Source organism: Notolepis coatsorum (assembly GCF_963971535.1).
Source record: "Notolepis coatsorum genome assembly, chromosome: 5".
Taxonomy (NCBI): domain Eukaryota; kingdom Metazoa; phylum Chordata; class Actinopteri; order Aulopiformes; family Paralepididae; genus Notolepis; species Notolepis coatsorum.
The window spans coordinates 123993606-124009685 of NC_140169.1; the positions used below are offsets into that span (position 1 = coordinate 123993606).

Sequence of the window (16080 nt, forward strand, 5' to 3'; positions counted from 1 at the left end):
AACCGTGTAGCACACACACACACACACACACACACACACACACACACACACACACACACACACACACACACACACACACACACACACACACACACACACACACACACACGCACACACACACACACACACAGCTGGGCTCCTACTTGACATGGGGAATCACCTTGCGAGGCAACACATGCTGCTGTGTTAAAGGTTGTGAGGAAGGGAGGTGAGGGGTAGGCCAGTGAAACAGTGGGGGATAATGGGGGAGAAAGGGGGGGGAGAAACAACAGAATGACCAGGCCCGCTGTTTGACAGGAAATGGCTGAGGGGGGGGGGGACACACACACCGGGGGCCACAGAATGTCCCACGAGACGGACCGGCATCCACTCCTCCTCAGCCCCGTTCTCCTTCTGTTACGGAGGAGTGGCGGCTCTGAAGACAACAAGGAACAACCGTAGGTCACTTTAATCTGTGAACCGCGTGTGAGACAGAAGGTACAAGTACTTTTCACTAGGCCAGACAACCAGAGACTGATCATATTATGACTGGATGAATGTGTATGTTGTTGCTTTTTCGTTACAATTATCATACAGTAATAGCGCGGTGAAAATAAACACACTTGGTTGTTGATACGTGGCGACGTTGGGTTTTCCCTGGGTCCTGTTGCTGCCTGATGGAGTGTGTAAGAGGGTTTATGCTGCAATAATAATCCTAAACCACAGTGTGTAGACCGTTGAGTGGGAGGGAGCACGTAATAAAGACAGCCCACTCATCTCGGTCAGCCCAAAGCCACAGCTGGCCAATACTAGGCTACGGAGAGCCTGCCGGGACAATTTTTTTAATAAAATAAAATAAAACACTCCTGCGCTTTAAGGTATGGAATGAAGTGCTTGGGGTATTCATGCTAGGCTGGTAGGGAATCACTGCTAGACTACAGAGCACAGTAGGCAGTGTTTTGAGTAGTGTGTAGTGTGTGTGTGTGTGTGTGTGTGTGTGTGTGTGTGTGTGTGCGTGCGTGCGTGAGGGTAGTGTGTGTGTGTGCGTGTGTGTGTGGTGGGTGGTGATGATGATGGTAACTCAAGGTGGACATGTAAATCAGGGTGGGGGTTACTAAAGGAATGACAGCTGGCATGTGAGAACACTTAAGGAATGTTGGGGGGTTTGGGGAGAAGCAGATCACGACAGTGAGGACTGTACTGCGCTCGTCTGTCCTGAGCAAGACTGATTAGACAAGTTAGAACATCTATGGGGGAGAATGTTCATGGAAAGCAGTAGGAGCGGCTGAGCGGGATCGGGGTGTTGGTCCTGGGGGGTCTGGGGGTCCTTGGGTGGGGGGGGGGGGGGGGGGGGGGGGGGGGCGGGAGTGGGGTAGAAAATGTCTTTTGTGGTGTCTGTGGTAATATCATTTTTATTTTTAGGTTCTGCATTTATTATGTTTGTGATTCTACTGTCATTATTGTTATTGTTAGTGTTATTATTGTCCTGTGAAGTCATGTCTATTATTATTATTATTATTATTATTATTATTATTATTATTATTATTATTATTATTATTATTATTATTATTATTATTATTATTATTATTATTATTATTCTCCGCCACCACTTTGATTCATCCTAATCCATTCTCTGCCATCTCTATTTGTCTATGGAGATGTTCATCTACTTTGCAGGGCTATAACTTTTTAAATTGTATTGCTAAATTGACATTACTATGGCCCATTCAACATCGATTAGCTATCGTTCAGGATGTAGGAAGGTTTTACTTTTTCATTCACACATTCATACTAAAATACTGTCCAGAGTATAAAATGTTTTTATCGTTTTCTGCTGTATTTCATAGAACGTGAGATATAGCCATTTATGCATATATTAGATCATCAAATGAAGTTTGATAGCTATTGACGTCAGATTAAAAATTTCAATTGTACAAGGTCCTAAACGTCATGACTCATCATCTGCTGGTGACCGGAGGGGGGGGGGGGGTTGTTTATAATGCAATGACCGACGTTAAATGATTCATGTTGTATGGGTGATATATAGATTAGAGCAGTTTGTATGGTTAATAATAATCAAAAACGCTGAAACTCACCTCAGCTTCCTCTTACCGTTGGGTGATCAGCGTGGAGCAAAAAGATCGCTATTATGGGATGTTGATCTAGATTAACCATTTCCGGGTTGTATAATACTATATACGTCCAAATAACGTTGTTTATCGAGTTATGGCAACCGATCGATTATCCAGTGTGTCGAGATGGAGCCCCGGGAGCGATAGCGAGTGGCGGACGGAATAGGGGGGACACCAAGCACTTCCGGCCCTTCCCCACTTCCGGTTTGGCCGATCGGCCACCAGGTGGCGATATTGAACCGTTGGAGAGTTGAGTGGAGATCCACAGCACCCGTCAAGGATCCGTCGGTGAAATATGAATACCATGACAGAAATTTGAAATATTGATCTCGATGACGGCGTAATCCGTCATTGGCAGATTAAGCATGGCGAGGAATGACGGCTTAATCCATCATTCGCGAAAAAAGGGGATGTATTGTGTGGTGTCTTGTGTTGTTTTATATTTCATGTAAAAGAAAAAGGAAAAATAAAAAGATTTTATCATAAAAAAGGAAAGCAGTAGGACATTGTTTTATAATCTTTTGTAAGTCTAGTCGCTGGTCTGGGACCCCCGGTGCCTGGAGGTCAGCGTGTGCTCTGGTTGTGGCTCACCCCAGGATGTGGTCACAGATGAGCCTGCTGTAGTCGCTGTGGGAACTGGTGATGAGGAGGAGGACCTTCCCGGCGCTCTTCATGCTGCGCAGCCAGGCCTTGACGGAGTCGGAGCAGGGCTGCAGGTACCGCCCGGGGTCCAGCTTCACGCTGGGGAAGTAGGTCCCTGCGTCCTCTGTGGGGCGGAGACGCACAAGACAAGACAGGGTGGAAATAAGACGGCATTCTCAGACTCGGCTCGGTTCTCACTCGCATCACACGCCAGGGCTGGAGACAGAGCTACACACACAGTGAAATGACCGTAAATAATAATAAAAAAAAAAAAAAAAGTAAATCGAAGTCCTAAGAGTAATAACCACAGGGTTGTCTGACATCAAAGGGCATGTGAAACCATTCGTCTCCACCGGTACACCAGAGACAGTGAGTCAGGGATGATCGATGGTTGGTTTTTAAGACTTTTCCATGAGTAGCATAATGTTTCATATGGTGAACAGGCCCCGAGTCAATGAGCAGTCTGTGTCAGATTCTGGCAGATGGGATCGGAAGACAGACATAGCAGCTCCATATCCACACAGTGAGACTGTGTTTCATGTTTAGAGAATATCCGCCCAGCTAATGGCTTTCATTACAACGTAACCAACATCAGACGTGGTCCTTTCGGGCTCAGAGGGAGTGCAGAGTGAGTGAGCGTGGTGCCACGGAGTCCGGCTGAATCAGACTCGGCAGTGGGAGGGTTTAGTCTTGATTTGACCATTTTATAAACCCGCAAAAACAAAAGAATCGTTAAGCCCCTTGAACTCTTGTATATGAGACTCAACCCTCAGATGTATCACCGGTGCTAGTTATAGCCCAGTACTCACCATTGTATCCTGTACAATGAGGCTGGGTGGTCCTCTTTGGTGAGAGAGATGGCATTTCTATATAAAGCCATTGTTGGAGATCTTCCCCCTTATATCACTTCATTATGTATATTGTGTATACTGTATACTTCTTCATCAGAGCATATATTTAGCATTTAGCATCTTTAGATTATATATATATATTAGATATATATTGTAACTATATTTATTGTAGGGCAAATATAACTGAGAGGGCATACATACCCTCATCTGCACCTTGACCTTTTTAGACTGCCTACTTGCCCATATGCGCAATTTGCGCATGCCCAGTTAATTATATTGTTATATTCTTTACACTGCCTATTTATATTCAATTTTTACTTCTCCACTGTACTATAATTCTATGACCTGTGGCTGTATCATGTCTTCTACTACCTCCCCCCTCCTTCTATGATGCCTGAATTTCCCCAAGGGGATCAATAAAGGAATAGCTTATCTTAAATCTTATTGAACTGGACCTCTGGAACATATCGCACTCACTCCAATGATCAGCTTACACTTCAGACCCCCAGAGTTTGCACCGGAATTGGGAAATCTGCTTTTATTTTCTGTGGCCCAGAGACATGTGGAACATCCTGCGATGTACCTTAAAAGTAAAACTCAATACTATAGTATCCTTTGGCCAATTAAAATCCTTAATGACCAACCATTTCACCCCGGTTTGCAGTTGCAGTGAATTGTTTAATTTTAAAATGTATATTTGCTTAACGTCATTGAAAATGAGAGCTTGCTCTCAAAGGCTGTTTCGAGATTAAATAAAGGGTAAGGGTTGAATGAATTAATGAATGAATCAATGACTGGAATCTTTCCAGTCATTGATTGAGGCATCATGGATGGGCTGCCTCCTCTTCAAAAGACACCTCCAGTGAGTTTGGGCCTCACAGAGCATCAGGAAGCCAGACTTCATGCAGCTCAATATGGTGCACCTCTGATCTGGGTTACATAAGCAAAGAATGTCAAGAGCATTCCTCTTGACTCAATGTACTTAGCAAGGCTTCATTCTTTAAGAAAAAGAATCCATGAATAGATCAGAACTTTTTTGCATAAATCACCCTCACTACTGAGTGGAGGAATTGTTAAGATATGTGAGGTTGTTGTTGTTGGAGGACATTTGGCCCAGTTGATCAGTCATTGTAAACCAGGGCAGAAATTCTACTTTGCAATAACATCCCCCTCTTCTACAATTCAATTACGCGTGTGATTGACGTGTCACACTGATGAGAAGCATGGACAGACTTTCAACACTGACACATTCACAGCCTTATCAAAACAACTAAAAATTGGGCTACGAGTATTTGAACTTGAGCTGAAGAATGTACCCAATATGTGAGAAGTGGCGTTACTTCTTTCACAAGCAGGGGAAAAGAGGGCTTAGGAAAACGCAGGGAGCAGATGAGTGGCGTGTAGTCATCAGACCAGGTGTTTACCCTGGCACAAGACCGCCAGCCTCTCAGGAACATCACCGGCCCGCAGGAGGGAGGGAGGGAGAGAGAGGAGAGAGAGAAGAGAGAGAGGAGAGAGAGAGAGACCCAGTCGACTGCAGACAGACTCTACAGGGAGGCTCATCAACAGTCTCCTCTCCCCTGTCCACCACCTCACCTCATCCGAGGTCATAGCTGTCAAGTCACAAACTAGTCTACAGGTGAAAGCTACTGTGTATAGTACTACAAAATGCCCCATGCAATCAGAGCCCATGTAGGTCTACTGACTTGTAATTTTGTATGGTCCTGAGCTCTGTGGATACAAGATATACAGCTTAATTTATAAAGTATCAACTATTTGATTTCTGCCTACGTTAGCAGATGGAACTGAAGCTAACAGCTAACATTCCACTGACACAGACACACATAGGTCGAGTTGAGAGACTGTGAAAAATATGGGTATGCTGCCCTCTTGTGGTACAACGGTGGCCTAGCTGGTGGTGTGTCAAACCTCCCTACAAGTCCAGTGGAGAGCAAGACGGCACCCCATTCTTACCAGGAGGTGGCGACAAACACAAAGACAAACAGCTACAGTGTGGTAAAGAAGGGGTTTGGTTTTGGATGACTCAAAACTCAAGAGAGATGAACTAAAAGCAGTGGTTCTCACATCTTTTTCATGTGAAGGACCCCCAAATTTTAAACAAATTGGACCATCCCATAATATGTTGCTTTTAGATATGTCTTAGTACAGAATTGCATTACTGTTTATAGTCTGCTGTATGTAGAGATAGAATAGAGCGAGATTGAAACCTATGATCAGAATAGTCATACGTGTTGTCATTGTGATGTGTTCTTGTGACTGAAATGACAGTGAAGTTGAAATATTCATCATTTAGGGGCGGCTGAGTGGCGCAGTGGGCAAGGCGCTCGCCACTAACGCAGGATATGCTGGTATCGAGCCCAGCTCTCTGCGTTGCTTCCGGCTTGGCCGGTCGTCATACTAACACAATTGGCAGTATTAGGGGGTGGGAAAGCCGGTGGGTGGGGATTGGACGTTGTGGACAGCGACTCCTACAGGTCGGTTGGGTGACGCCGGTGCGGCGGAAACAGGAAGTATCGGGGGCAGCATGAGCCTCCCACGCGTTACTCCTCGCCACTGAGAGTTCGAGCTGTCTGGTGAAAAGATGCGACAGGCTGCCTCCTCGTGTACTGGAGGGGACACGTGATGCAAGGCTTCTATCCTCACTACAGCCGACCAGTGGGAGGCATAGTCTAGCAACGTTCAAGACAGGGGAGGGAAGAATTGGAATCACAAAAATTGGGATGGGAGAAAAATAAGGAGAAAAAGTGGATTAAAAAAAAGAAATTCATAATTTTGGGGCATCCTGGTAGCTCACCATGCTAGGGTCACCCCCTTCTCTCCATCAATTATTTCCCGTCACTCACTGTCCTATCTAAAAAAGCAGAAATTACAGAAAAAGATATATAAAAAAAAAATATATATATATATAATAATAATTATATAGTATATATATTTATAGATTTATATCAGTCATGTTCCTGGCGACCCCCTGGATCCCCTTCAAAGACTCAGGGAGGTCCCCGGACCCCATGCACTAAAGTAAGGAAAGGATAATCAGTAATGGAACCTCTTCAGTCTTAAGGCAGAGGAGACACACCGGATGCTGAAGCACAATGTGGAGGGAGCAGGAGCCTGGCTGTTCACACCAGAAGAGCAGGAGCCTGGCTGTTCACACCAGAAGAGCAGGAGCCTGGCTGTTCACACCAGAAGAGCAGGAGCCTGGCTGTTCACACCAGAAGAGCAGGAGCCTGGCTGTTCACATCAGAAGAGCAGGAGCCTGGCTGTTCACACCAGAAGTGCAGGAGCCTGGCTGTACACACCAGAAGAGCAGGAGCCTGGCTGTTCACACCAGAAGAGCAGGAGCCTGGCTGTTCACATCAGATGAGCAGGAGCCTGGCTGTTCACACCAGAAGAGCAGGAGCCTGGCTGTACACACCAGAAGAGCAGGAGCCTGGCTGTTCACACCAGAAGAGCAGGAGCCTGGCTGTTCACACCAGAAGAGCAGGAGCCTGGCTGTTCACACCAGAAGTGCAGGAGCCTGGCTGTACACACCAGAAGAGCAGGAGCCTGGCTGTTCGCATCAGAAGTGCAGGAGCCTGGCTGTTCACCCCAGAAGAGCAGGAGCCTGGCTGTTCACATCAGAAGAGCAGGAGCCTGGCTGTACACACCAGATGAGCAGGAGCCTGGCTGTTCACACCAGAAGAGCAGGAGCCTGGCTGTTCACATCAGAAGAGCAGGAGCCTGGCTGTTCACATCAGAAGAGCAGGAACCTGGCTGTTCACACCAGAAGCTATTTATCCGCGCGGGGCAACAAGAGATTCTGCTCCTCTGCTCCACTCACATGTTCATTCATTCAATCTTTATTTAATTAAAACAACTACAGACCGAGGTGAAATGGTTGGATATTATAGCTTCAAACTGACTAATGGATACTAAAGTATTCAGTTTTAAAGTGCTTTGCAAAACGTTCCACGTGTCGGGGGCACAGAAGCTAAAAGCAGACGTTCCTAATTCAGTGCAAACTCTGGGCACCTTAAGTGTGTAAGCCAATCACCAGAGCGAGTGTGATAAGGACCAGCGTTCCAGTCCAGCAATGAAGTGATGTAGGGTGGAAGTCTGGAAGATCACCACTTTATACAGAAACAGATGCCAAGGCAAGTCATGTCTCTCTCTACCAGAGAGGACCACCCAACTTTATCATACAGGATGCAATGATGAGTACCATAGCTGTCACCGGTGATAAACCCAAGAGCAGAATGATATACATAATCCAAAATATTCTGTAGAGAAGGCTTCATGCAGAGGCACTCTCATAGAAAACTATCGCTGAAGATTGCGAGGCTGTGGAGCTCCAATCGGTTGACATGAGTACCGGAGGAAACTGGTTGGTCTTTAGTGTTTGTCTCCAACAACAACCTCACAGTTCTTAGTCTCCAACAACAACAACAACAACCTCACAGTTCTTAGTCTCCAACAACAACAACAACAACAACAACCTCACAGTTCTTAGTCTCCAACAACAACCTCACAGTTCTTAGTCTCCAACAACAACAACAACAACAACCTCACAGTTCTTAGTCTCCAACAACAACCTCACAGTTCTTAGTCTCCAACAACAACAACAACCTCACAGTTCTTAGTCTCCAACAACAACAACAACCTCACAGTTCTTAGTCTCCAACAACAACAACAACAACAACAACAACCTCACAGTTCTTAGTCTCCAACAACAACAACCTCACAGTTCTTAGTCTCCAACAACAACAACAACAACAACCTCACAGTTCTTAGTCTCCAACAACAACAACAACAACAACACAGTTCTTAGTCTACAACAACAACACAGTTCTTAGTCTACAACAACAACCTCACAGTTCTTAGTCTCCAACAACAACAACCTCACAGTTCTTAGTCTCCAACAACAACAACAACAACCTCACAGTTCTTAGTCTCCAACAACAACAACAACCTCACAGTTCTTAGTCTCCAACAACAACAACAACAACACAGTTCTTAGTCTACAACAACAACCTCACAGTTCTTAGTCTCCAACAACAACAACCTCACAGTTCTTAGTCTCCAACAACAACAACAACCTCACAGTTCTTAGTCTCCAACAACAACAACAACCACAACAACCTCACCGTTCTTAGTCTCCAACAACAACAACAACAACAACCTCACAGTTCTTAGTCTCCAACAACAATAAGATTAAGTGTTGTGGTTACGGTTAGTTACAGAATGAATATTAAGTATATGCAACATAAATAACACAACATAAACATAAATAATTGTGGGAAGAGACTTCAGAGATTTAGTCCAAAGTAGAACACTGGTCACGCGGAGTGACTCTGATGAAGACGCACCCTGCGTCAAAACGTTTTGCCTCTGAGCACCAGCCATGGCCTTTTTATGTGGGTTGGTTGGAGCATGTGTGTGTTCACCCTTCATAAATCATTTCATGTAATAATAAGTAAGTGTGTGTGTGTGTGTGTGTGTGTGTGTGTGTGTGTGTGTGTGTGTGTGTGTGTGTGTGTGCGTGTGTGTGTTAGGGCTGTCTTAAATACTTCGAAGCTTCGTCCGATGGCACAAGCTTCGAACATTAAAAAAAGAATCGAAGTTAAATTAAAAAAATTTAAAAAGATATTAATATTTTTTTCAAAAAAAGATTTTTCAAAAAAAAATTACTTCGATTTGTGTGTGTGTATGTGTGTGTGTGTGTGTGTGTGTGTGTGTGTGCGTGCGCCCGCATGGGGCCATTGGGTGGGGCCGGGGGACAAATACACTGGAGGAAAGTAACCCAGCTCAGCACTGCCCAAATTATATCATCACTATTGCCTGTTTGAAGGATATCATCCTCAAACACATATACACCTACATGCCTTGTAGAATTCCACACATAAGAAAGAAAGATACTGGGATGCATAAACAAAATAGGAAATAAAATGTAGAAATGCATGCAATACATAAATAAATATGAATCTCCATATATGAAATAGAACATTTAGATAAGGTGCTACTGAGATGTTTTGGTGAGTTCTTTGTTTTTTTGTGGAAGTAGCCCTTCTTAAAAATGCAGGAAGTAGCCCTTCTTAAAAATGCATGAACATTCACTGATAATTGGTCTGTAGTGAAGTCTACAAGGTCTACATTGCCGGACCGCGTCTACCTTAATGATAAGCAAGCAGTGCAAAAATGCGGAAGCATTCGTCACCGCACGCCACTACGGTAAAGCGCCTTTCTTTTCAGGCCCGCTTTGGGAGCTGTCGCGCGGAAATAGGCTGTCTATTGCCATTCTCTTTGACAAACTCTAACCTTAACCAGCTCCTTAACAGCGCCTAAACTTAACCGTTCTAACCTTAACCAACTCCGAAACAATGCCTAACCTTAACCTTAACCTTAACCATGCCTAACCTTAACCATAGAAAGAATATTGCCATTCTCTTTGACAAACTCTAACCTTAACCAGCTCCTTAACAGCGCCTAAACTTAACCGTTCTAACCTTAACCAACTCCGAAACAATGCCTAACCTTAACCTTAACCTTAACCATGCCTAACCTTAACCGGCGAAAGAATACACGTTAAAAAAAAAATCACGTTAAAAAAAATATATTTTATGGGATTCGAACTCGCCAGCAAACGAGCTGTAGGATCCACAGCCATGCAGTGTTGCCAATTGAGCTATTTCTCGATACTGAATAAGGGGCGGTGACTTATATATATTGAGCTCCGCTCGTGTCGAACCAAGGCGGGATCTCATGCGCATGCGCGGGCACCTCGCGCGAGCACGCCGGCGCACGCACGCACCTGAGCGAGCACGCCGCCGCCGGTGCACGCACCTGGGCGCTGGGCGGCGGAAAATGAAAGGCGCATTACCGCACGCCACTACGGTAGAATGCTTCCGCATTCTTGCACTGCTTGCTTATCATTAAGGAACAGGCTGCCGGACCATGTAGAATCCGGACCTTGTAGACTGACATAATTCTGTGCATAGTTTACACAGGCCATATTTCAAATAATCAAAATCTTACTTCATTCATCTTAAACATTCTTGATTTGGGGGATTGGTAGTTCCCATGAAATCTGAAGTTGTTCAAACGACAACAGCGATCCACCTTGAATTAAATCACACAGCAGAGTGAAACCTTGTTGGCTGCGTCACAGTCACGAAAGGGGCTACTTAATTCATTAATCCAATCCACTTTATTTATAGAGCACATTTAAAAACAACAAAGTTCACGAAAGTGCTGCACAAGTCCCACAACATAAAGTAAAAAAAAAAATTAAAATTATTTAAAAAAAATAATAATAATCCGAAGCTTCGAATTAAAATCGAAGCTCGGCCCCGAAGCTTCGATTGCCAAAAAAAGCTTCGAAGGTCAGTCCTAGTGTGTGTGTGTGTGTGTGCGTGCGTGCGTGCGTGCGTGCCTGCATGCATGCAATAGAATGAATGTGTCTCCGGCAATGAGCTTTTGCAATATATCGTTATCCGCAGGGGTTTGGGGTGTGATTATGGGACTGAGCTGTCCCCCTATGACTCCAAGGCCTGGGGCCAGGCTAGGCTGGGGTGGGCACACGGCACCGGGTAGGCGAGGCCTGGTCATCTGGAGAGCTGCCCAGCATGCAGGCGCACAAGAACCACTCTCTCACACATCAAAGCCCCCGACAGGATGCACAAATTAACAGTTGCATTGCAAATTAGGGCACAGCACGGGACCGCTTCACAAACAGCCACACCAAATGTGGTGTGTGTGTGTGTGTGGGGGGGGGGGTGTTTAGATGCACATACATTTCCTTTATCACCCAGGCGATCGGCAGGGAAGATATAAGTTATCAACACGAACACAAACAAAGCTATGCATTTACGCAGTTCCCAATTAAAGTTAATAAGCTAAACAACAACACCAACATCCCCCATGTGTATATAAATAACATGGGAAAGCTATAATCTGAAGTGTTCTCTTGACAAGTGGTCCAGACTCGCTCAACGTAGTGCAGGTTATATTTTCCAGCACCTGTTTGATCCGCGGGGAGAATGATGGCAAGAGCCGTCACGTCTGTGGACTTGCCATTTTTAGCAGAACTGACACAAATTGCTGCATCGCATCCCTTAAGACACTTCCCCCCCCCCCTCTTTTTGGTCTGCGACAGGCAAGGAGAATTGTGATTTGTGACCTACGTAGAGAATAATTCTACGGTGGGGGGGAGCTTTTAATTCAGGGTTACTTACTATGTAGCATCTTCTTATAGCATCTAAATGTAGCTAATCAATGCATCTAAATGTAGTTAATCAATGCACCTAAATGTAGTTGATCAATGCATCTAAATGTAGTTGATCAATGGGTCTAAATGTAGTTGATCAATGCAAACGATCACGTTTAATGCAGTGGTCTTGGTTTTTCACCCGAAAAAAAAGGATTCATTGTATTCTCATGACGTGTCATGGATTTCCCACCAGCACGGCACAATGCCATGAACTCAGCTCGTTTGCTACGGCTGTGATTCAATAATAATCACCTGTTATGCGATTAAATTCCCCGTCGTTTGCTTCCAAGATGTCTGCAATGACAATGTAATATAATGCTACGACCCGTTATGTCCTCTCTACTTCACTCTGATGGTATATACGGTAGGGATGGGTACCGAATCAGGTACTTTTAAGGGTACAGACCGAATTACATCGGTACTACCGAGAACCGATTCACGCCGGTGCGGATCTCACGTCCGATTTTAAGTACGATAACATCAACGTCATACATACAACTATGAAGTATGCCGCACATTCACATGCACAATACACGCTTACCTAGGATTTGACTTGATTCAACAACAAAGCAGTCTGGGGAATGGCAAGCCGAAAACGGTCGCAAGTGTTGTTACACTTTACAAAGCTAGATGCAGACAACGCTTGCTGCAATATTATATATTCTATATATATTAACAAATTGTTCTAAATAAATAATAATGATAATAAATTATTTGAAGTTTGGATAAACTGAGGTAGGTAGATTACATTAGACTAAAGTACTAAAGAAAAAAGGTACCGCTGGGTACCGGTATCGATTCACAGGTACCGGTTCAAATGTGAAAGGTACCCAACCCTAATATACGGTGAAAGGCAATAGGAAATATGGGAGAGGGGGAGGTTATGACAAAGCCAGACATTGCAAGGACATAGTAAAGTGCCTTAGCCCGCTGCGCCGCCTGGAATGTCCCCAGCGGTGTCCTTGGTAGTATCTCAGCGTCTGGGATTGACAAAAGGTAAGGCTATTGCCAAGAGTGGATCACATGTGATTGAGTCCTGAAAAAATGTGTGAAGACACAAATGACTAGTTCTACCTGACTGAGATCTCCTTTCAAAAGTAAATTCACCAACAACAAGAGACGGAATGTAAAAAAAGAACAAAAAATAGTGATATAGAGAACAATGGCAGTTCAGAAGTATATGGATCATGGCGGTTTTGAGACACCCATGAGCTGCTCTCTGTGAGAAGCGCCGACACCAATTGCATAGTCATTCTCCCCCTAAAAGTAAAAGTGAGGACACTGCAATCTGTCATTATCTAAAACCATTGCTATATTTAGCACAAAACATCTCAAGAAAAGAAGAGTTGGTTGGGTGTGTATTTCAGGATCTGTAGCCTAGTGGATATCATCTTCAATTCCCCACATTTTGGGATGGTTTCTTGTTTGAACCCCAGTGCAAATGGCGGGCATGTACAGAAATGGAAAGATTGAGGTTGGCAGCCTAGCTGTCTAACCCAAACTGGTCACAGAACAGCTAACCTAGAGCAGGAACGTACAGGCAGGAGGAGCAGGCAGGCAGGCAGGGTGGCAGCAGGGGAGATGAACAGACAATCTGACACTGCCTGAGTATACTGTGAGTGTGTGTGAGTGAGTGAGTGAGTGAGTGAGTGAGTGAGTGAGTGAGTGAGTGAGTGAGTGAGTGAGTGAGTGAGTGAGTGAGTCGACTGCAGACAGACTCTACAGGGAAGCTAATCAACAGTCTCCTCTCCCCTGTCAGAGCTGGGGTGTCCTGTCCACCACCCACCCTCACCTCATCTGAGGTCATAGCTGTCAAGTCACAAACTAGTCTACAGGTGAAAGCTACTGTACTGTACTACAAAATGCCCGTGCAATCAGAGGCCTTGTAGGTCTGCTGAGGTGTTATTTTGTATGGTCCTGAGCTCTGTGGATACCAGATATACAGCTTAATTTATAAAGTATTTACATCAACTATTCTATTTTTGCCTGAGCTGGGGCAGATGAGACACAGAACCACACGTGGGAAAACACTGGAGACATCTGTTGGACTTGGGGAGCGAGAGGGAGAGAGACAGAACAGGCGCTGGAAGTCGTCCACCGTGACACGCATAGTGAAATACAGTATGCGTTCTTCCATGCTGTGTCGTGCTAAAAAAAAAAAAAAAAAAAAAAGCAACCGGCCCCAAATATGTCAACACTTTTCTAAAATCCCGACAATAAGGCAAAAGAAATCCATTCCATTTGATGTATCACAGTTAAAATTGGCCAACCAATTTTTGTCATTTGAGTTTAGCTCTTCAATTGTAACCAACTAGGCTGCAATCTGCCGACTCACGGGGTAATGATGGGAGAAAACACAGAAGAAAGAGCTTAAGCCCCCAGGATCTCTTTCTTTAACCACAGAGGCGTATGGCACTTATTTTGATGAATGCTCCTCCTGTCTCAAGGTGCAATCTCTATAAACGATAGCTTACCATACGTTCCTGGGAGCACGCAGGACCCACATGCTGCCAGTTTATCTTCACCTATACATTAGTGCTGGCAGAGAAATGTATGTGCGATGTGGAGAATTCATCTCTCGTGCTGTATAACCTGAAAATATGGCAATATACCTTACGAAAGGACAATATGGTAATATACCTTACGAAAGGACAATATGGTAATATACCTTAGGGACACCTTAAGAAAGGACATATTATGGTAATATACAGATAAAGCACACCTTAAACTCTTAAGCCTGAGCGGTCCGGTGGTGGACCGCAAATGATATCACGCCATGAATCCATCTCTACACTGTATGAATTAATGTTGTGTTTTTCCCCCAAATGTAGCCAAGAGTAAAGACCCTAACCCTGTCAAAACAGCAGTCAAAGTGTATATTTTCAGCAATACGTTTGTTTACCAACGATTTTAACTGTTATTAGTGAAATATAAGATTATAGAAATCTCAAGGCATGGAATCGGAAACCGGCGCATATTGACGGGAGGAAGTGGCACAGCCAAAAGTGAATGTAGTCTTTTGAAGGAAGAGACCCAGGGCTTTCGATGGGCTTTCGAATTTAGAAAAACTACACTACCCAGCTCATGCCAGCCCCCGTCAATCATCTGACTTCTGGATTTACTTTCTTATTTCTCTTATTTTTCGGGATTATCTCCCACAAACCTGAACGTTATTGGCATAAATTAGAACGCAGTTAGTTTCTCTACCTTTCTGTGAACGTCTAGCAAAAAACGGCATTGCAATCTGATGAAATTTTTTTATTTTTCATTTAATGGTTGCTGAAAATATACACTATGACTGCTGTTTTGACAGGATTAGGGTCTTTACTCTTGGCTACATTTGAAAAAAAACGCAACATTATGTCATACAGTCTGGAGAGATTGATTTATGACTTGATGTCATTTTGAGTCTGGTACCGGACCCATCGGGCTTAAGAAAGGACATTATTTATGGTAATACCGATAAAGGACACCTTTTTTATTGTTTATTGTTTATTATTTTATTGAATTTTTTAATCAAGGGCGACTGGTATAAACGCTCAAGACAACCCTTTCAACGCCACCTAAAAAATGCCATACACAATTTACCTATCTCAAACCCGGCCCACTTTTCTTGATCCTCCAAAGTTTGTCAGAGGGAATCAACAGTTGTGATTGGAGGATCAGGAAAAGAGGGATGCGCTTGAGATAGTTGCATTCTATGGATGGATGGTAGTAGGGCTGTTCGTTATGACAAGATATATCGTATATATGACGAGAGAAAAATGTCTATCGGTAGATATCTTTCTCTATTGTTTCTATCGCTATTGTCGCCAAAAAATTGCTTCACGTCAGTATTAAACTTTATTCCCGACCACACACACATGGAATAACAAACAAATGTGGAGGAGCGCATCACAGAACAAATTCCCCTTAACATGCCGATACAGAACAGAACAGCTGGCCTGTGATAGAAATCAAGTGCACCTAATCTTAAAGCAAGCAGCAATACAAATGTCTTGCAAGAGCCAAGAGCATTATATGCACCTGCATCATGTTCTTATTGAATACAAATGCATCAATCTGCTTTCATGGACCATTGGATGTTTTTATTTACTTTGACTTTTAAAAGCTCGTCAGTCATCCGTTTTCACCTGACTCAAGCCGTGGTATTATTAGGTTGAATCCAATTTTACTTTATAAAATGTTTGGATTATTGCTAATTCATCAT

At 44.0% G+C, this 16080-nt stretch overlaps 1 protein-coding gene across 1 annotated transcript in view; it reads right to left on the minus strand.

Annotated features, from left to right (window-relative positions):
• The window catches only part of nt5dc1 (5'-nucleotidase domain containing 1), a 119014-nt gene that overhangs the window by 39474 nt on the left and 63460 nt on the right, over nt 1-16080 (minus strand). Inside the window, exon 7 of the mRNA XM_084315244.1 lies at nt 2703-2877. Coding sequence (XP_084171370.1) covers nt 2703-2877 — 175 coding nt within the window. The remainder of the gene's footprint in view (nt 1-2702; nt 2878-16080) is intronic.